This window comes from Buteo buteo, chromosome 25 (genome assembly GCF_964188355.1).
Source record: "Buteo buteo chromosome 25, bButBut1.hap1.1, whole genome shotgun sequence".
NCBI classification, from domain to species: domain Eukaryota; kingdom Metazoa; phylum Chordata; class Aves; order Accipitriformes; family Accipitridae; genus Buteo; species Buteo buteo.
In genome coordinates this window covers 3,480,910-3,501,992 of record NC_134195.1, presented here as the reverse complement: position 1 = coordinate 3,501,992, position 21,083 = coordinate 3,480,910, and the positions used below count along the sequence as shown (strand labels likewise).

The window sequence follows — 21,083 nt, the reverse complement described above, 5'->3', positions numbered from 1 at the left end:
GTGACTATGTGTGTAACCCGTCTGAGATGCCCCTCACTGGCTGCACCACTGAAATTATCCTACTACCAGGTTTGGCATGAAGCATGTCCTCGGACATCTTGGGGTTACCCAAATCAGCTTAACCCTGACGTTTGAGCTAACGTGTTTTGTCTCACTGTTGGGGTAGGATGAGGAGACGGAGAACGTTGGCTTAGGTGGCACACGTGACAGGTGGTAATTCGTTAGATCAGAGCAACTCAATTGCATTTAATTATATGGTCATACCTGCAGGTCATGTGTCAGGGGAAAAAAAAGTGGATAAAACAGACAAAGGAATGGAAGATAGGATGGAGCGATAGGATTGCAATGTAAAACCAGGCTTAACGCAAAAGGAAAAAAGCCCCAGTGCTGTTGAGTCCCTTTCCTACTTATCCCTAGTTGTTCCCTTTGGTTAGCTGTATTTTTCATTGATGATCCTTCTTGCTCAGCTCTTTAATTTAAGAAAGGGGACTTTTATACTCCTAAAGACCAGACTTCAGTATAAGGATACTGGGAGGGGTTTTTAGCAAATGGTCTTTGATGGCTCCATTTTTATTTTTTAAGTAACAAAAAGACAAAACTAGGAAAAAAGATGAAATCCAATTTTTGCTGAAGAGAGGATGCTCTTATTACAAATGCTGCCAGGGCTTGAGCAGCTTCTAGCAAGCCTTGTGCTATTGCAAAGCTTACTAGTAATTACAACCCGAGTGTTGTGACATTTGGAAAGCTGCATTGCCTTGGTCACTTAATCAAAGAAATTGTCATTTCCATGCCCGGGCATTCCTCTGACACTGACAGCCACTTACTTTGCAATCCTTTAAAATGATTCTGGGATTTTTTTCTTCATTTTTTAAAGAGCATACGTGATCAGTTGGTCCCTATAAGAGAAAAGGACTTCAGCCAACTCAGTGCGTCCCACAAGTAATTCACAGGGCATTGCTTGGAAACATAGTAGGACAGAAAATGCCTGTAGCACAGCTGACAGGGAAGGTTGCAGAAACCTCAGCTGCATTGCCTGCAAAGCTTATGCCCCATAATAATTGATCACACCTCAGTGCGCCGGACCAGAGCTCTGTCCCTGCGCCGTGCTGCAGAGTGCGGCGAGGACTGCGATGCCCGTGGATATGGAGCACCTGGGGCTCCCTGCACCCCCACGGGCGACGAGATGCTGAGCTTCCCCTTGCTCCCAGAAAAGAAGCTGTCAGCTCGAGCACGTTGGTATTTCTCTTCTTGATGCTAATGAAACATCACTTGCCTTGTTCGAGACACGCTGTCACGAGGGCAGGAGGGCGCAGGGGCAAGACCTAATTTTTTTAGTGCATGAAATACATGATTAATCTTTTTTTGGGGTGCTCAGATTTGATGCTGTGGGAGCTGCCAAAACTTCAGAGACAGTGAAATTTTCATGCTCCTGGCTTTGGTGGTGTCAAGGACCTGCTTCTACAATGTCAGACCATCTGAGAACCCTCAGGGCCCCTCTCGTTCCTGTTCCTCACCCGGTCCAGCAGCAGTGCAAAGCCCAGCTCATTTTCAGAAATACGTTGCCTGAGCAAGAAGAGCTTCTGCTTTTGTCACCTCTAGGCCACAGTCCATGCGGGTGTGATATGTTCTGTCAGTCTCAGCTGACTCCTCAGTGTCTAGCTAAATGCATCTTTTATGAACTGATGAATTCTTTGTAGGAATTATTTCACTATAATGTGTTCCAGTGTCTAGTACATGCAAATCCTGGCAATTTTTCTTTGTCCACAAACAGCCCTTTTTCTTTTCCATGAGGAATTGATTTTGAGAGAAGACTATGCCTGAATTTTCCACAAGCAATCTTCCCTCTGAGTGCAGGCCCGCCCAATACCGTTTAGTTTGTTGGAAGTGCTGAAATTGCAGCCTGAGGTGGCACAGCTGCTGGAACAATATCAACCAAGCGGGAATAGGTACATCAGCGACAAGGGACAAGATGACCTCCACTAATCCAAACCTTTTACGCACATGTTTCTGTTTTCCATAAAAATACAAGTCTCACTTGCCTGTCATTTAAAAAGATTACAGAGCAAGACCAAGCAATTTTAACTGTTTGCTTCTGAAATGAAATCCATCCCTTGTGAATGGGGAGAGCCAGAGCTAACTACGTGTAAGATTAGAGTATGTCAAAGCACATCCTGACTTCTGTCATTGATTCTCTCTCATTCAGGTGTTCAATGAGTGAGCTTGCTCTGCCTTTCTGCAAAATGTGAGTGTTGCTCCTGGTGCTCCCCAGGACCAGTAAATCTTGTTCGCTTCCTTATGAGAGACAAGGAGCAGCAAGCTAACCAGTCAGTCTAAATCATCTTATTTAAAAACACTAATTCTACGCGGTTTGTCTAACAGCTCATTTCAGAATCCTGTGCTGTCAGTGAAGCTATGATAGATTCTCCTCTAGTTTGAATAGATGAACCTAAAGTTTCAGAAGGATGCTCATACTCGGTCCAGCTGTTTTGCTTAAATTCTCTGGAAAGTACAGTTAGTCTACCAGAGTTGCCTAAATCATCTAGTCATACTTGATTTATATTAACACAAAGGTTTAACATTTGCTGGGCTTCAGTTTAGGGTAGGTCTTTGAGACATGGCACAGGATTATGTAGGAGACCCCCATGGCAGCTCTGAGGAAGCCCTTGGTACGTACAAAGGCAGTGCAATGCCACGTTAGGAAGCAAGCTGGGCTCCGGGAAGCAAGAGGTCCTTGTCAGCCCCATCGTCCGTATTTTTGTGGCTCCTCGGTGCAGGACGAGTGCTGCAGCCCTCGATCTATGATGTTTTGCACAGCAGAGACGGAGCTGAGGAATCCAAATAGCAGTTGCAGGGCTGTGAATTGCTCTGGGGTTGCAGGTCCTAACCTTTTGTGTCTCTTCCTTGGCTGACACTTCATCCTGCCGGCTGCCTTTTGCCCTCTCTCAGACCCCTGCAGCCGAGGAAGTCTCTGAGCAGCTGATTTCCCAAAGCTGGGAGGGCACAGGGGAGGGCTCAGTCCTGGCTTTGTCCTGTTTCCTATGCTCTTGCCCAAATAGCTAATTTTTTTTTTATCATAGCAATCATTCTCACTGTTTTTATGATCTCTTTGTAATGAGGTGGAGTCACCCTGTGTATGCTGTAAGTGCTGTTTCATTTACCTGTTGGGACTTCCCGAAGCAGGGGTTGGATCCATACCATTATTTTAATAGCCCTTGCTAGATCTGTTCTCCATTAATTTGTCTAATCCCCTTTGAACCTGTTCATACTTTTGGCTTCCACAGTCCTGTGTGCAGTATGTCTCCATTTAATTATGTGTTGTGTGAAAAAGTGCTTCCTATTTTTTAGTTTCAACGATTTGCCTGATAATCTCATTAGGTTCCCCCTAATTCCTGTATTGTGGGAAATAACCGATCTGTTCCCAAGTTACTTTTTCTGTGCAGGCAGGGATTTTGTAAACCACTATCATATTTCCCTTCAGTTGTCTGCTTTCCAAGCAAGCATCTCCAATGTACGGGAGTTGTTGCACACCTCTCATGGTCCTCGCTGCCCTTCTCTGTGCTGTTCATAGTTCTGCAATAGCCTATTCCAGCTGCGGTGGCCAGAACAGGACACAGTATTCGGGAAGGTAGGTAGGTATGGCAGGGCTTCGCGCAGCGTGGTTTTCTACAGGTGTCTTTTACCTCTTTCTCTAGACCTTTCCTAACAATTCCCAATCTTCTCTTTTGCCTTTTGGACACTGCTGAGCATCAGGTTTTAGGAGTGACTCCCTTTCTGTGTGAGAACAGGCAGTTTAGAGTCAATAGTAGCATGGGAATATTTGGGATTTGTATTCCCAGAGCGCACACTGCATTTGCTTTTTGGCTCGTTTCACAATGGACTTTGTTGACTTTTGCTGAGTACGGAGGTTTGTTACCTTTAAGGCTCTTGCTTTGTACTGGAATTCATCATTCCCATTTAATGTCTGGATAGAATTAAGTGCCTAGAAAATGGGGTTCACAAAATCTGACAAGCAGAACAGGTGTCTAAGCCAGCGGGAGATACTGGTAGGGAACGGTGGCTTGGGTCTTGTTTTTTCAGTCTGAGGAAGTTACCTGCTTCCACTTGAGATTCAGGGCATGTGCCCAGCTCTGCAGGGTGCCAAGTTTCCTTCCAGAAATAAAAGATGAGGATCTCTTATACGACTGAGCAGGAAATCTTGTTCGTGCTTGGGCATCCCACACTTGAAGCACTGGCATGAAACTCCTGGATTGTTTTCTCCCAAAATGAGATGGGAGCCCACATTCCTCAGGGAAATTATATATGCTTTATGCCTCTCTATAGGCTGTGCGGCAGGCAGGAGAGTGGAGCAGAGAAGGGGAGATCTCAGTGCTTTGTGCTGAAGTTCCTTTACTTGTTGTAGGCTAATCAAACATCCAGTGGATTGCGGCGTGAAGAAGGGAGCTGGATGTCAAATGCGTGCAAGGATATCATGCCTGCTCCCTTCTTTTGTGTTCCCAAAGAGGTTGCTTGCACTTCAAAGGCAGAGATGGACTAAAATCAGGACTAAAACACATCCATCTGAGCATGGTTTTAGAGATAGTGGCTCCTTGGAAATAAGTGGAAATGTTGCCACGGGCTTCAAGAGAACCATGGTTTCATCACCTTCTCTGGTGTTGTCCTTGCATTTCACTTTGTCAGGACACAATTTTGAGTTACTTCATCACAGCAGTAGTTTTCAATTCCCTCGTGCTCTGTTTCAGCTGTTCCCACTAAAAAATATCATTGAAAACTGTTATTGGGGCATGGAGTAAGTTGTGTATCTTAACGACTTTCCATCCTTTTCATAACCATCACCTATTCCCTACATACCAGGCCAGGAAAAGCAATGAAATACAAAACTATCCATCCATCAGCTTCTCCCTCCATCAAACACAGAAAAAAGACAATATCAGTGCAGCAGATCGTCTGTCCCTCATTCCCCATTAATCGTGTTAGCATTCCTTTTGCCTTCTGCCTGTTCTGAATTCAGCAGCCTCCAGGAAGCTCACTGAGAGCTGAGACTCTCTGCTTCCTCTTCAGGTTTTTTTTTTCCTTTTGAGCTAGCTTTTAACTTTGTTCCAGTGTTTGAAAGATCTAATATTCCATCTAAATTGAATATTCAAATATATTTTTAGATTCCCTCTTTTTCTCTTTTAGTAGTCTCTGGAGCCTTGCATCCGCCCCAGTTCAACAGCAGCACATGATGAAGTGCCTGTGTGCTTTGCTGTACTGGGGCCTGAACTCTAGTTCCTTCTTCTCAGTTTTGTTTTCGAAACATTTGAAATTCCCAATCAGGTCCAGCTGCAAGATATTTTACTTTTTTTCTCCTGGCTTTAATACTAGTGATCTTCAAATTAGTGACCATAAGTAATATGTTTGTGCATGTACGTATGCATATTACTATCACTGGCATTTAAAAGCTAATGATATTATGATCCTAAAATCCTTTTTGTTCCTTGGCATTTAACTTGTATACTGAGATTATAATAATAGACTTATGGCCAGAAGCAGTTGTGTCCCTTAAAAACTAAAGCTTGGGCAAGTATTTCCATACAACGTATGATACAAAACTAGTCTTTCCCTAAAATCAGAAGTAATTGTGTAGCAAGTAATTACTGTTGTCTTGTTCAGTATGTCATCTATGCCTCATGAGAAATAGTGGCAAACTGCAAATGATAAATACATATCCAAAGACATTCCAGACCTGAAGCTTTCCTTTGAGAAGATGCTGGTTTGGTTTTTGTGCCTTTTAAATAATTATCAAAATCTCAAGTCCAATAATTTTACAGATTTTAAAAACCCGAATAGCTTTTTTCCTAAAAAGCATAATCCAAAATACCACCTACTTTTTAAATGCAAGCATCAATGACCAGTAGCCACATTGGAATCAGAATAAAAATGTACTGTTCTCCAGACATTAACTTAAATTTACTGAAAACAAGTACTGACCAAGTTAAACAAGCAATAGTAGTGGTTTGGGGGTACTGACTGATAGATGAGTTCCTCATTTGTTCTGTAGAGCTCAGGTCAGCATTTAAACAGTTTTGTTTCTCTTTTCGTCATTTTTAAGTGAAACCTTTTTCTCCCTCTGGCTCTCTTATCTATGGAGGTAACTGGTGTTGCATAAGAAATTACCTCATTTCAATGGCTGGAGCCAGTTTTTCTATCAGCTGTGGTAAGGTTTCCTCATTTATTTAATGAGCCTAGATAGTTAGGAAATTAAGTATTAGGAGCTGCAGATGAAGAAAACTAAAACAGAATTTTCTGTTTATTAGGGTGGTTAAAAAAAGAAAAGATCTGTATTAATATAGGCAGTACATATAATTGGTATTTGGATTATGGCATGATTATTACTTTGCAGACAGGGGACTCTGTTATCACTCAGTCATCAACGAAGTAGCTGCATTCTGTGCTCATCTCATCCCTGAAGCTGAAAGAAGAGCTAGTTATTATCTTCAAGTGGGGTTATTAATGAGGGGAAAAATCATCCCCAATTACTGTGAAGCAAAATATTTCAACATTTACATATCTGAGACTTTAATTTTCATCTAGTCCTTCATGAGTTCTTAAGCTCAGTATTCACTTCTCCAAACGTTCCCACAGCGACATAGCAAGGGGAACGTGCACCTGCCCGAGTGCTGGCTGCCCCAGGTGAACACTTCACATGGAAATGCTGCTCCTTCCAGCCTTGTGCTGCCAGACACTGATTTCCACTGAGATTCCTTCGTGCTACACCATAGGAATGGAGTCTCAAGCATAGGCTTTGCTAGAGAAGTAAGAAATTCTGACCTGCCTATACTGTCTGTGTTCACAGAGCTTTTTTTTCTTAACTAGAAACAGCCTGGGATTTATTTGAAAGAGCTAATTTCACTCTTTTGCTTTTTTTTTTTTTGAACAAGCTATTGATCCTTGTGAAATTAGTGGTTTGGAAGTTTTGACTCTAAATCTCCTAGAATAAATCCTGAGCAACACAAAGGTGATGATTTAAATTCAGTTAAAAACGTGGGCAGTAACCAGGAGATGGGAGGAGTGCTGTCCATACTGTGAAGCCATCCATCAACACAGATGCGAAGGTCTGACCTTGGCAGGTTCAGGAGGTAGGGACGTCAAACACAGTTTGCAGTCAATTGGAAATGTAGCTACTAGACAAAGAAAACTCAATAATTACACAGCTGTTTCAGTAGATTGCAGATTTCCTAGAAAACAATAAAACAGCCATCTGTGAGTGAAAAAAGTAAAGCATCTTTTTTCTCCATTCAAAAACTTAATTTCTGAAAGTCATCAGATATGTCCTCTGTAAACTTCTTATCTCTCTTCAAAACCCCCAGAGTCTGTAACCAATCGGTGTACATTTCTCTGCGGCATTTATGCCCATTAATGCCTCGTTGATTTACAGTGAAACTGCTGAAGAAAGGACTGTCTTGGACAGCCATATAAATATTAAATTAATTTCTTGTGAAGGATGGCTGCTATTACACTAAATATTAAATGAATTCATAATACTTGGACATTTGCAATAAATCACTACTGGGACTGCATACTAACATCCCATTCCAAATCTTGTCTTTTTTTTTTAATATGAAAGCCATGGAAAAGGACTGATTGCTCTCAAAGAAATGTACAGCTTTGTAACACTGGAGTCATTAACGAATTCCCACGGCGCAAGGAGGAGTTTTAACTTAGTCCCATTTTACAGATGGGAGGAGGCATGAAGGGGTTTAAGTTGAAGTGCTGATCACAGGAGGTTCAAACCCAATCTGTGTCTCATGAGAGGCATCACAGTAAATTATCAGCTCCTTACAGTCCTTGTTTTGCTTGAAGTGCTCTGAGCAGCATCGACAGAGGATCTGGCAACGTGACACCAGAAGGCTGAGAGCATTTGCCAGACTCAGAGAGAAAAAGTGCTGGATGCGATGTCTAATCTCCAGGCACCCAAAGTGGTTTGTGTCAGTTCACCTCTGAATATCTTGCCCAAAGCCACGAAGGGAAGAATGGGACTCGAGGTTTTGACTAGCAGGACTAGGCTTAGCAATTGAAGTAAGTCATCTCTCTTTAGAGAACACAGATTTTAATCTCAAAAGTTTAGTAAAATGCTCAGTGGACTAAGAAGGGCTAAAAATCAATTCTTTATTTTTCCTTTTGTTAAAGTAGAGCAAAGGGTAGATCAGCAAGTTCATTATAGCTCTCTGTTATCTGAGGGGTAGGAGCTTGAGTGTAGAAATTTGTGCCAGGGCTAAGCATGTAGAGTGGAAGCCGTTCTTGTAAACAAAATGGAATGACTGTCAGACTCATCTGCTTTTTAACGTGCAGATGGGTGTGAATATATGCATCTCCTTCTTTCCAAAGATTTTTGCTTCTATGCCTTAAATGGTCACACAAGGTTTTTCTAATGAAAATTTGCCAAGGTATTTAAATTATAAGCAAAAATTAGAAAAGCTGCTACCACATAGGAATATTAATTGTTCATTATACAGGGCTTTAGTTCACATAGTTACTTTGCATGTGCAGAGCTGCCAATTAAAGGGGCTCAAAGTGCTCACTGCTGCACAATAGCTGTTTCTCCAGAGCCCCACAATGGCTATTGTATTCTGTCACTGACCTTTAGACACCTTCAAATGCATATTGACACAGTATGCTGGGATCATTAGAGCTATTGTTTCAGTGCGCCACAGGGAAAGGAGAGTTCTGCAATTTCGTGAAGAGCTTTAAAATTTGATATAACGGTGACAGCAGCTATATTTCTTAATTAGAGAGTGAGAGAAACACTGAAGTATTTTTCTGGTGCTGCAGGTGAATTCCGGCGTGCACACCTACCACAGTTCCCACAACGGTCCCTTCCCATTGGGGAAAGAAGCTGTTTATCGGGGGCATTTGGTCTGCTTTTCTATTGTTGCCAGGGGAATTTATTTAGTATGTTTGACCTGATGGTGCCATATGGCCAGCCTCCCTTAGCTTCCATGGATTCTGCCTGGATGAACATCTTGGCAGGATGGATCCTTTCATCCTCTAAGTGACAAACGCCCTTTTAAACAGAGCGTATAGTTGGAACGGTGGTATACAGGAGACTGGGATCTGGAATCATAGTTCAGACTCTACTCTTCAAAGATCAGTGGATGTTGTCTCTGTGATAACAACTATGCTTCATTTTAGCTCTTCCATGTCTTAACATCTAAGGTATTTCTGCTTTCTTACCAGTCTGTGACAGCTAAAGAGTGCAAACAAGAACTTTGGGAGCAGAGATATCAGATACTCCAAGTACATTTACTGTAGTAAATCCAAGCATCTTCTAAAAGCTTATATTTATTTTATTGTAGCCCTCCTATTCTTTAAAGCTGCTTTGAGAAATTACTTCAGCAGTCAGCACATAAAAGAGCATCATTTTAAACCTTGCATGGGACGGTTTGTCTACAGAGAATAAATAAATTACTGGCTTGTATTTCCAAAGAGTGTTCCTGCTTAAAGACAGAGAGATAGTTTCTGTTCCCTAAGTATTGCAGTTGCTGGGTTGGTTTTTATCCCTTGGGATCCTATTATAGAACAAATAATCAAATATAGCTAGACTTCACAGCCCTGAGTCTCTGAAGATAGTCTTGGGTAATGGCTTGCACTTCTGACAGAAGAGGAAGAAATCTAACAGACCTTGTGCAAAACTTCTCATGTCATTAAAAAAAATGGAAAATTTACTGCACAGCATTGCTGGTTGCAACCTAGCCCAGTGCTGTGCAGCACATACTGGAGGATGGCCAGTTTCTGCACACAATCCCTCTACCCAAAAAACTTTCTAGCTGAAGGACATAATATTTGATACTTGTGTGTGCTTGAGATAAATGTGCAGCAGGATTTCTCACACTGCTGTAAAACCCACAAGGTCAGATGCGTTTCTTCAGTAATGCAGGCTGAACTTTTCTTTTTTTTTTTTTTTACATTAATTTAAAGGGTGCTGTTATCTCGTTTTCATCCCTCTGTATCAGAAACCCTTGTAGAACTTTGAAACCTCCCACGCACTGCCACTGCAATTGCCAGTTGTAAATTTTGTGGTCTATCTTCCAACATCAAGGTGATACCTTTACCTTAACGCATGAGGAGAAGGGACCCACTTCTGGGAGGGAGAGGCGAGTAGTATAGCTGTGTGATGCGGGATGTGAAGGGCAACACGCGCTGGAAAGAGCTGTTGAACCACTGTCTTGTGCCTCCGTTCTCCCCACAGTAAATCTGCATCAGGTAGTAAACGAGGCAGTAATGATGAGTGCTTCTCTCGCAATTTGCTGGGATCTGAAATCTCTCCTCAGACCCTTGTGTTTCGCAGCGGAGGTTTTTAGCCATACGGCCTGATTTGTTACTTTGGGGGAGTTTCTCTATTGCGGGACAGGATTCTCCTGGAAAAGAGAGGGCAGTACTTTGATTGGGAAGTTTGTACCTTTGGTGTCCCACTGTAACTGCACTCTTTCTTTCAAAAGGCACATGATCACTGCCTGGGTGGATTTGAAAATGGAGATAGTCTTTGCAGTATGTTAGGTCCTTACTCTGCTGAACGAGTTGAAGCCCTGTTGGATGGGGAGGGATTTTCATAGGAACTTCATTACCGAAAGCTCAGGTTCTACCTGGATCGACCTCTAGTCGTGGCAGTTTTGGGAGGTTTCCTGCCACACACACGGAGTTTTTCCTAAAGAAAAATGAAAGGCGTTGGTATGTCTGCTCACTGCCCATATTTCATGTGGTTCCTTTGCAGAAGGAGAAGAAGAGCGGGCTGCTGAAACTTCTAGCAGGAGCATCAACAAAAAAGAAGTCGCGCTCCCCGCCGTCCGTGTCCCCCACGCACGACCCCCAGGCAGCCATCGAAGGAGTCCTGCAAGGGGCGGTGGGACCCGAGCTCTCCTCCCTCTCCAGCCACGGCAGGGCCGGCTCGTGCCCTATCGAGAGTGAAATGCAGGGAGCCATGGGGCTGGAGCCTCTGCACAGGAAAACGGGCTCCTTGGATTTGAATTTTTCCATCCCTTCTCCTGCCAGGCAGCCCCTCTCTTCCATGGCAGCTATTCGGCCAGAGCCCAAGCCTTTGCCCCGGGAAAGGTAAGCTCTGCGTCTCCTGAGGTCGCCCGCATCCTCAGGGAGCGTTTGGAGGAGGGCTGCAAGTTTCGCTTGCTGCAGGGTTGTTGCAGTTTTGCTGCTCTGCGGATTGACTGTAGGTAGCTCGGCTGTCTTTTAGGAAGATGGCTTACGTGCATCTGCCCATTGAAAATCATTTGACACACAGTGCACGTTTAATGGTCATTGATTAAAAAAGTGGTGAACAGCGGCTGTCCGTGACACCACACAGCCCTGGTCTAAATATGGAGGGCAGCAGTGCTTTCTGAGCCCAAAGGGTGTAAATGCTGTTGGCAAAGGCCACTTTTTAAGTGGGATCCCTGTGTTTTAATAAACTTCTGGAGTTGTCCTGTGGTGCTTCCTGCCTGGGGACAGCAGCGGTGATGCGTTTGCTCATCAAGGCCCTTTCTGGTCTGTTCTGCAATACCAACGACTGTTTCAAATTCTCCTTGTGTAGGATACTTATGGGTAGCGCCATCTTCAGTGACCTGTTACCAAAAATGTGGCTCATTTCTAGAGAGGAAGGTACCAGTGATTCTGGAGTTCATTTCAGCAGCCTGCTCTGCACCTTGGTACCTTAGAGTAACTGGCCTTGCAAACCCAAAAAGAGTAGAGTAGGAACACCAAAATACAAAGGCAGATGGAGAGAGAGTGAGAGACAACTAGAAACGGGTACAGAAAAGAGCTAGGTCTCCACTTGCAGAGTCATATTGGCTTCAGGTAAATATTTTCTACAAGACTGCAGTTTGAGGACTGGGAAGGGAATGGGTAATGCACCGATACAATGCTATTGAAATGCTTTCCGTTCAAAAAGTGATTGAGGAGAACGTGGTTTTTTACAAAAACACTAAAGAGTTTTCAAGAAGCAGTCTAGGAAACTCACTGGAGTTGATATCTAAAACAATTTTGGAACAACAGTAAAGTTCCAGAAGTTTGAAAGAAACTTTTTTTTGTTGGAGTGTATGAAAGAGGCTGAAGGGAATGGACTGGGCGAGCCACCTGACCCTGAATCTAGTTGGAAACATGGAGCAGATGATGCAGGGCATGATACGGAATTCTACAGGACAGTTCATACTTTACACAGTGTTTTACTGAATACAGGTTGAAATTTGGTTGGGAAGGTAACAATGACACTGTAACGTATTTAAACTTTTCTAAGGCATCTGGTTTGTGACCATAAAATGTCTTGCTGAGTAAATTATACAGAACTGACACAGTAGATACTAAGCGGATTGAAGACTGATTCACTGGCATCAAATCTAACTCTAGATCAGAAGTCACTAGAAAATGGTTGTGTATGTACGTAGGGTAGCCCAGTGAGAGTTGGGTCTTGGACCTGCACTGTCCAACATAAAGATTTTGCTGTCGCACAACAGAGGACTGAAGCGGGAGGTGGGTGATGAAGAGGGCAGACCCGTTGGTACAGAGCTAATTCAACGCATCGGTAAGGAGAACGCAGAGTAACAGGATATTTCAGAAGAGCCAAATCTGAGGCAAAGTGGAGTGGCCTCAGAGAAGCGTCATAAGAACAATGGAAGATTTAAAACAATATACTTGCAGTGAGTGATACAGGGAGCTCTGGTACACCTGGTAAAGAGCAGGCTTAGGAATGGCTTGGTAACAGTCTGTAAGAGACTGCAAACAGGACAGACATGGGAATATTTTTACTCTAGATTGGGCATTTTGTCTAAAAGAGATGCTGTTGTTCAAGTGCAGCTATTAGACTTGAAGCAGAAATAAATGCAGGCAAGTCCTTCAGCATTGTAATGAAGGCAGTGAAAGCAGACTATCACAGTAGTCTCTTGTCCTTAAAATCCATGAAAAAGCAATTTAGTGAAAGGAGTGAAAAACCAATCCCTATTTAGGCACACTTAATTTGGTCTACATCAGTTTAGATTAATGCTATAAGAAAAGCTAAATCAATATAAACCAGATTTAGCACCAGTGTAACTAAATCAGTGGAATGCTGCACCTTTAGTTAAACGTAGCCGTGAAAAGAAGCCAAGAAGAACATCCCCTGACGTCTCCAGAGCTGGCTGTTAAGGTGCTGCTCTCAAAGCTTTACTGCAGAGAAGTCCAGACACATTATTTGACATGCCAGGGCTAGTCCCAAATCCTACATATTTCTCAGTTCACCTCTGAATGGTCTGGATAGTGAAACATTTAACTGATGACAATTTTAAGTGGCAGAATAGAACCAGAGGGACATGGGTTAACTGCATCTGCTCAGCCATGCTGGAATTAGGGGTAAATAGATTTAGACTGCTAAAACTGAGTAAATACTTCCAATTGCAGTATATGGTGGTGAGGAACTTACTCTGGTTTTAAGCATTTTAATTCCTGAGTCTTAAATCCGAAAATAAGCTATAATTGAAGTAACCCTAATTATACACAGCAGGCAAGATTCTCTAATTGATTTATGAATTAACTTCCATATCATTGGTGTATCTGCATTCCTTAACTGATCATATGGGTTTTCTCATGCCCGTAATGGGAAATATTAATTACCTTCATGCACTAGGAAGGATAATGCTTAGTCCTGGAATAATCTGAGCAGATACATTAAACACTTGTCTCCGAGAAATTCATCCCACATCCATCTGTGCTCATTAAATCATCAAATCGCTCAGAAGTACCAAATTATATTTTTTTTAAAACAAATTATGGTTTTCAAACCACTTGTTCTTTTCACATCTGGCAGCGGTGGAACTCGCATTCAACGTCACTCAGCTCCATATTTTGCTTGTTTGCATTTTGGTGCATTTCATCTGCACAGTAGGAGCAATTCTCTGAGAAAGAAAAGGGAGGAGAGGGAAAAAAAGGTTAGATAAACAGATTCAGATGCTGGATGAAATTTTAAAAAGCTGCAAAGCATTTCAGTGCACTTAGCTGTACTTGGCTTTCTGTCTCCCAACGCCCATCTGTGCGCATAGAGACAGAGCACTGAAAGGTTGGAAGAAGTAGCACATTCCTTAATATTTACAGCATTCGAAGCGAGGCTCATGCAGCAGCAGAGCACCGCTACTTCTCCCATGGAGGCTGGCTTGCAGCTCCGGCACTCGCCACATCCAGGCTACTGCTCAAACCCGAGCGGTCACGCCGCTAGCCATATGGAGGTGCATTAAAAGGCTGTGATTGCTCGCGGCTCAACGCTCACGATTTAAGGGAAGAATTGGCTGTTCCTCCGCCTGACAGCGCAGCCCTTCGTGGGAGTCGCAGCCGGTCAGAGAGGAAGGTGAAGAGAGCTTCGACCTCTCGGAGATGCTGCTAATGTTTATGCTCTCGTTCATTTTTTGTGCACGGGGCGAGCGAGGAAAACAATTATTTGACCTTGTCCTACTTGATATTCCAAAGCCTGGTTATGGATGCCTGGATTAGAAAGGACATTGGTCCTAGCTCTCCTGTCGTTTAGCCTTGATATTTAACTGGTTTGCTGGGATAGTTAGTGCCCATCTCTGCCTTCTGGGTGTAGTTTCCCACTATCAGTTTATAAAACCACCTTCCTTCGGCTGCTCCCTGCCATAAAGCATCCAGCAGTCCGAGCAGCAGAGCGGAGAAATTTCCCAGGTGGTGTCCTTGTCACTTCGCGTTGCAGTGATTGACTGTCAGGCGAATACCCCACCAGGCTGCGTGTGCCCCACACGCTCTTTCCCACCTCCCGCTCCGTCCAGTTTCCGCTGGTGCAACAAACAGGACCAGTACAGGGATGCGCTGGGGTGAGGCAGAGCCTGGGCCAGAGACTTGCCCGCATCCCACCGACGCTGTCGGTTTACGTGGGAGAGGGATGTGCTGTCTGCCTAGCAGCGCCAAAGGAACATACTTTCCTCGCCACCCCCTTCAAGAAAATATGACTGTACGTTAAGGAAAACAGGGGAGTTGAGTGTGCGTGTGTGTGCGCGCGTGAGTCATGTTCCCCTCGCTGCCTGGCACCGTTCCCAGATGCGAACCTGAGTAAAACATGTCACGCGTTGTTGACTCTTTTATAGTAACTGGCACTAATCCTGCCATGTTATATTCTGACAAAGCGGTTGTATCCAGACTTACTGTCACGACTGGCGTATCTGTGCCGTGTTTCTACGGGGTTTGTGGAGCCTTCAAGCAAGTTGTAACCACAACAGTGCTGCAGAGTAAGATGGGAGCAGTGAGTTTGACCTTTAAAACAGACCCCTCCATGCTTCCCTGTATCCTTTCTGCAAATCACTGCCACGTCAGAAATTGAGCTCCCAATTCAAGGAAGCATTCAAGCATGTGCTTAACGCCCATTGACTTCAATTTTGCTGCGCACGTATATCTTCTTTGCCAAAAGGGAAAGCAAAGGAAGGGGTTTTTTCTTTCCTGGAAAGTGATACTAGAGGAATGACCCCAGGAGTAAGTTCTGACTGAACAATGACATGTATGCACATGGTTAAATGCTTCTCTGACTGGGGATTCCTGCCTTGGGACTGAGAAACTAGAATTAACCATCTCAGAAATTGAATCCAGCAATATTTCCAGCAGAAGGGTAAAAGATCCAACTGAGATTTGTTCTTCTAAGGCTGCTGATTCAGAGACCGTAATATGGTGAAGCGGGTTCTGGCTTGTAGCGCGCAGAGGTGCTTTGCAGGTCTCTGCAACCTGCCAGTAAAAGGATGGAGCATCAGAGCTCCACCGATAAGCAAGAGCAGTGGTTAACTGGGCTAAATGCTTCATTGTCACCAATTATCTATGCCAACACAAAACTAGCTGTGTGTCCCTAACACACAAGGGCTCTGTTGGACTCACAGGACTGGTCTCCGGAAACCTGTCCTGAGTGCATGATACTTTGACAAACAGAAACCTGCATTAAGCATCCAAACTCAAGCACTAAATGGGACCGGATTGGAGGTTAGCCCTGCAGACCTAATTTGCCTCATTGTACATCTGTTTTCTTAAGTTTCTCTAGCTCCGTCAGTGTCCTGGATGCATGTATTTACTCAGTGAGCAGGCTCACTGTTTACTCAGTATTTGGGGGTTTATTTCCTCAGTGCCCAGGCCTGAGCCCAGCCCTTAATTACTGATGGGTTCTGATCAGTACTGTTCGATGCCTGTCTGTGCACACTGAGAGAGACTGCATGACTAATTTAGACCAGACAACCGACTCCTACGCAGCTAGGGTGCGTGAGATGAGTCTCACTCTGTGGAAAGTGTGGCACGAGGCTTTGCAGCTGGAGGAGTCGGAAGAGCCACTTTCCCCACACCTGCGCTACTCAGTGAGTTTCGCTGCGGTCACTTGCTAGAGATCTTCCAACCTCTGCAAAAGATGGGGTGGCTTTGGCAGGCACATGGTTCTTCCATATCACAGCCTTGACTCACGTCCAGAGCAGGACATTTTGTGTACTAAATGAGGCAGACCTCCTATGAGAAAAATGGTATGCAATCACGTAACGACAGATTATATTGCACACAAGCAAAAGGGAAGTCATGGGCAATTTTAGTTGCCTGTTTCTTCATCTCAGATTCCTGGGTGTGAAACATTCCTGTTCTGTTAAGGTAATGGATGTCTTTGTGCATCTACATACATGACATTTTTAGTCGATTTGTTTTTTTAAAGGAAACAAAGCCAGAACTTCCATCATGTAACATCTCTTTGAGGTCAGGAGTCTTAGCTGCACCTTGCAGTGGTAGCAAAGAGAGATCTGGGTGGGAGAGGTGTTTCTTTTGACTACAAGGACGAGTGCTGTGAAGACGTGGGATTCCCAGGTCTTTGCTGTCACCAGAGGGACAGCGATGATGGACCCATTCCCAGCTCCCAGGGAGTTAATTGCTGCCAGGGTCCCCATCCCACCCTCAGCCCCGGCGCCAGCCTCTACCCACGCAGTCCCCTGCCCCACGGGGTGTCCTGTCCCAGCCGCAGGCTCCCTCCCACCAAGGCTCTTTTTGCTCTCCCAGACTCACCCCAGCACAGCGGCCCCCCTCAGCCGCCATACCCACACCTTCTGTCAAGCCTCCCAGTTTTCATCACGACCCTATTTCTCCCTCGACTCCCAGTTTTTCTCCCATCGCGCTCCCTCTCCCTCGCCTTACCCCGCTCTCCAGCTCCCTGAGGTTTCCCTGCCCAGGCAAACCCCATCCCCTGTCCTTGCTGATGCTACTCAGAGCCTCTCCTCATGTATTTTCTCTTGGGCACCGAGGACCCTCCCCAGCCCACTGCCCATCCCAGACAGTCACCTCCAGGGATGAAAAGTGCCCAAGCCACGGATGCCACAGCAGCCAGCCGTGGGGAAGTCCAACATCAAGTCGGTGCCCTGAGGAAAAAAAAACATGAGAAGAGAAATGCAACCTCTGAGGTCCCGCAGAGCTAGGACATCTTAGAGTGTGAATCAGCAGAGATTTTACCTTCAGTGCTCATACAAGCCTCTACTAAACATGTGCCATTTTGGGGTGGTTTGAATGCTTTTAACCTGGCCGAGAGCAGGTGATTTTCTGGAGGAATAACAACCTTGACAGACCAGCGGGGCCACAGTACAGGTCTTTGCTCCCAAGTTTAGGGACCAGAGAACAGTTTGTGGAAACCCTCACCTGGGTCCTGCTGGTGCTGCAAAAACCCTCATGTTCTTTCTGGAGGCGATGAGACCATTTGGGCTGAATGTGGGACCCTCAGCCTGACATAGCTGCCGTGGAGAGTTTGGGCCAAAGCGGTTGACATTTGGCAGAATTCCAACTATGTGCGAGTACGATTTACAACAGAAAATACCAAACATCGTTAATAATAGGCAGAGGTGGTTGCCACACTTGTCATCATGATTGTTGCCCAGCTAATTAGCATTTTAAAAAGTTGGTAATTTAGAGGTGTAATGTGACACAGACAAAATTGAAAGGGCTCTGTGATCCATTTGAAATGCCAGGAAGCAGTTTGGTGTAAGAAAACCTACAATTTTGTAGTAGCTTCTCAAAGAGGGGACAAAAGGGGAAGTGAAAAGGGGAGTTATAAATAGACGTACACAGAACTGCCTTTTTGGGAGTGAGGGAGGATGTCTGGGAGAAGAGATCTTTTCTGCCAAAAAAAATACGGCTAATATATGTATTTGCAATTCCGTTCCAGAGGATAAACTAGGCTGAGATGCCACCCGGAGGTGTGGAGGGGTGGCACAGCAGCGACCCACACTGCTGCCCAGTGCAGCCCTCACCGGGCTGCCTCTCCCAGGCACCACTTCAAAAGCCTCTCAAGGGAAAAAGCATAGCATCTTTTTCCATCTCTCACGGAGGATTTCTTAACCGATTTGCAAGGTCTTTTGTATCTGAGATTCTGTTATTTTGTCAAAAACACTTCAGTGCTATCCTATGAGGTACCGTAGATAATTAAATTTAAACCGTAGCGTTTGGGGCTTCCTTAAATGGGAAAAAGTACTTCATTTGCTAATGCAGCGGCTGAGATTTATTTTTCTAAATCTCTGAGGAGATGCTGTGTAGAACCCCTTTTATGATGATGGGTGAATTCCTGTTGAGCGTGGTCACATCTCTCCTCATGTGAACCGTTCGGGGACCAGCAGCTCCTCACTCCTCGGGTGTAGGCTGGCTTTAAAAGGACGGCTCTGTGCTTAAGGCATGACATGAGGTGTTGGCAGTCCCAGCTGGGTCTTCAGGGTGACCCTGCCCAAGACACCACCTTTTTCTGTGTTTCCGTTTCCTGATGTGCCAAAAGCATCCGTGGGTACCTCCGCACCACTTGACTAATGTTGAGGTCCGACCTTCTTCTTTCTCAAAGGCTCCTGAGATCCTGGTGCAGAGCTCCAATGCGCTGTGATTGAGCATAGAGTTGTGAGATCTGAAACTTGGCATCATCTTAGCTAAAACTGTTCCACTCTGATAATTTAATTAATCAACACTGCAGCAGAGTGTTTGAAATAATGTGTGCATTCATTTGCATAATGGCTGTAATTGGCAAAGCTTCATAATATAAGTGTAGCAGTTCCACAGATGATAGCGTGATAGAACATTTTCCTGCAGCCAGCCAGCAGCACACATTTCAACCTCTGTTATTTGCTTTTCCACAGAGGAAGGAAGTGACAACTAGATTTATTGACCAAGGCACAGAGATGACCGGCAGATTTTTGATGGCACTTGAACACGTATATTTTCTACGTGACTGTTGCTGTGTCAAGACAAAAAGCCCGTAGTCAGGTTTTAGAGCAGAACCCGCACTCCAAATGGAGTTTAATGATTTTCCAAGGATGTTTGGCCGTGGAGATGTCCAAACATAGAGCCAAAGCTAGTATTTTCACTGTCATGTCAAAGTGGAGTCCCTAGTTTCAGAGCTGCGGTCATTACGTACCTGAGCAACATCTGCAAAGAAAGTTAGTGACTGCCACTGAAGAGCCCCACGCTTTGGTACCAGCTCACTTTTGGAATGGCCTCAGGGAGTGGTCCAGAGCCTCCAGGGTATGTTGAAGTTAGTCCTCCAGGACAGGATATTATTTTAAATAAATACTCACCTTGTAACAACCATGACTGAGGCATCAGTGGCCATGCAGTGGTTGTGGAAATATTAATCCTCAGGAGATGGGCTTTAGGTAATCCATTGGCATCTTTTATCTATCTTACTATATTTATTACTTTGCAATTAGCAAGACAGTTATTGACTGTTACCCAAATGCCAGACGACTGCAAAAGTACATGTGCTGAAGAAAAAAAACCCATGCAGCAGAAATACATTCCCTGCTCTGCACGCAAGTGCATTGATGTGAAAGGGCCCAGTCTGTGCTCTCAGGACGATGCCTGCTGATAAGCCTGAGTGCAGAATAGCTTTATCAGGATCAGGCCCATCGTTACTTCATTGAAATGAAGTGATACTTGAAAACTAAGTTCCCAGAGAGCCCTGTAAATGGTTCAGGACAGGAGCTCCCTGTTGGTTTGGAAGTCATTTGATACCTCTCCATTTTAGCTTCCCTTCCAGGTTTGAGGGACCCAAAGTACATTCTCAAGAAACATAATAAGAAAAATGTGAACTGCTTTAGCTAGGCTCTGCCAATATCACAGGCAGTTGGTGGGAGCGCTGCAAACCCCATTTTTCATCATCAGTAGACAAGGGAAGAGCTACAGATGGACTTCTGTAAGGTCTTTGACACAGTCCCCCACAACATCCTTCTCCCTAAATTGGGGAGATATGGATTTGATGGATGGACTGTTTGGTGGATAAGGAATTGGTTGGATGATTGCATCCAGAGAGTAGTGGTTAATGACTCAATGTCTGGATGGAGATCAGTGACGAGTAGTGTTCCTCAGGGGTCTGTACTGGGACCAGTACTGGTCAATGTCTTTGTTAATGATGCAGTGGGATCGAGTGCACCTTCAGCAAGTTTGCAGATGACACCAAGCCGAGTGGTGCGGTGGACACGTCCGAGGGACGGGATGCCATCCAGATGGACCTGGACAAGCTCGAGAAGTGGGCCCATGTGAACCTCATGAGGTTCAGCAAGGCCAAGTGCAAGGTCCTGCACGTGGGTCAGGGCAACCCCTGGTATCAATACAGGCTGGGGGATGAAGGGATTGAGAGCAGCCCCGCAGAGAAGGACTTGGGGGTACTGGTGGATGAAAAGCTGGACATGAGCTGGCAACGTGCCCTTGCAACCCAGAAAGCTGCATCTCCAGCAGCGTGAGCAGCAGGTCAAGGGAGGGCATTCTGCCCCTCTGCTCCGCTCTGGTGAGACCCCACCTGCAGTTCTGCGTCCAGCTCTGGGGTTCCCCCATACAGGACAGGTGTGGACCTGTTTGTTAGAGCAGGTCCAGAGGAGGGCCACGAAATGGTCCAAGGGCTGGAGCACCTCTCCTGTGAGGACAGGCTGAGAGAGTTGGGGTTGTTCAGCCTGGAGAAGAGAAGGCTCCAGAGAGACCTTATTGCAGCCTTTCAGTACTTAAAGGGGGCTTATAAGAAAGGTGGGGACAGACTTTTTAGTAGCGCCTGGTAGATTCAGACTAGATATAAGGAAGAGATTTTTTTTTTACGATGAGGGTGGTGAAACCCTGGC

At 44.8% G+C, this 21,083-nt stretch overlaps 1 protein-coding gene across 1 annotated transcript in view; it reads left to right on the top strand.

The window, feature by feature from the left end:
* Positions 1–21,083, top strand: part of SH3RF3 (SH3 domain containing ring finger 3) — a 251,510-nt gene that overhangs the window by 225,934 nt on the left and 4,493 nt on the right. Inside the window, exon 9 of the mRNA XM_075057365.1 lies at positions 10,748–11,085. Within this exon, the coding sequence (XP_074913466.1) occupies positions 10,748–11,085 (338 nt within the window). The remainder of the gene's footprint in view (positions 1–10,747; positions 11,086–21,083) is intronic.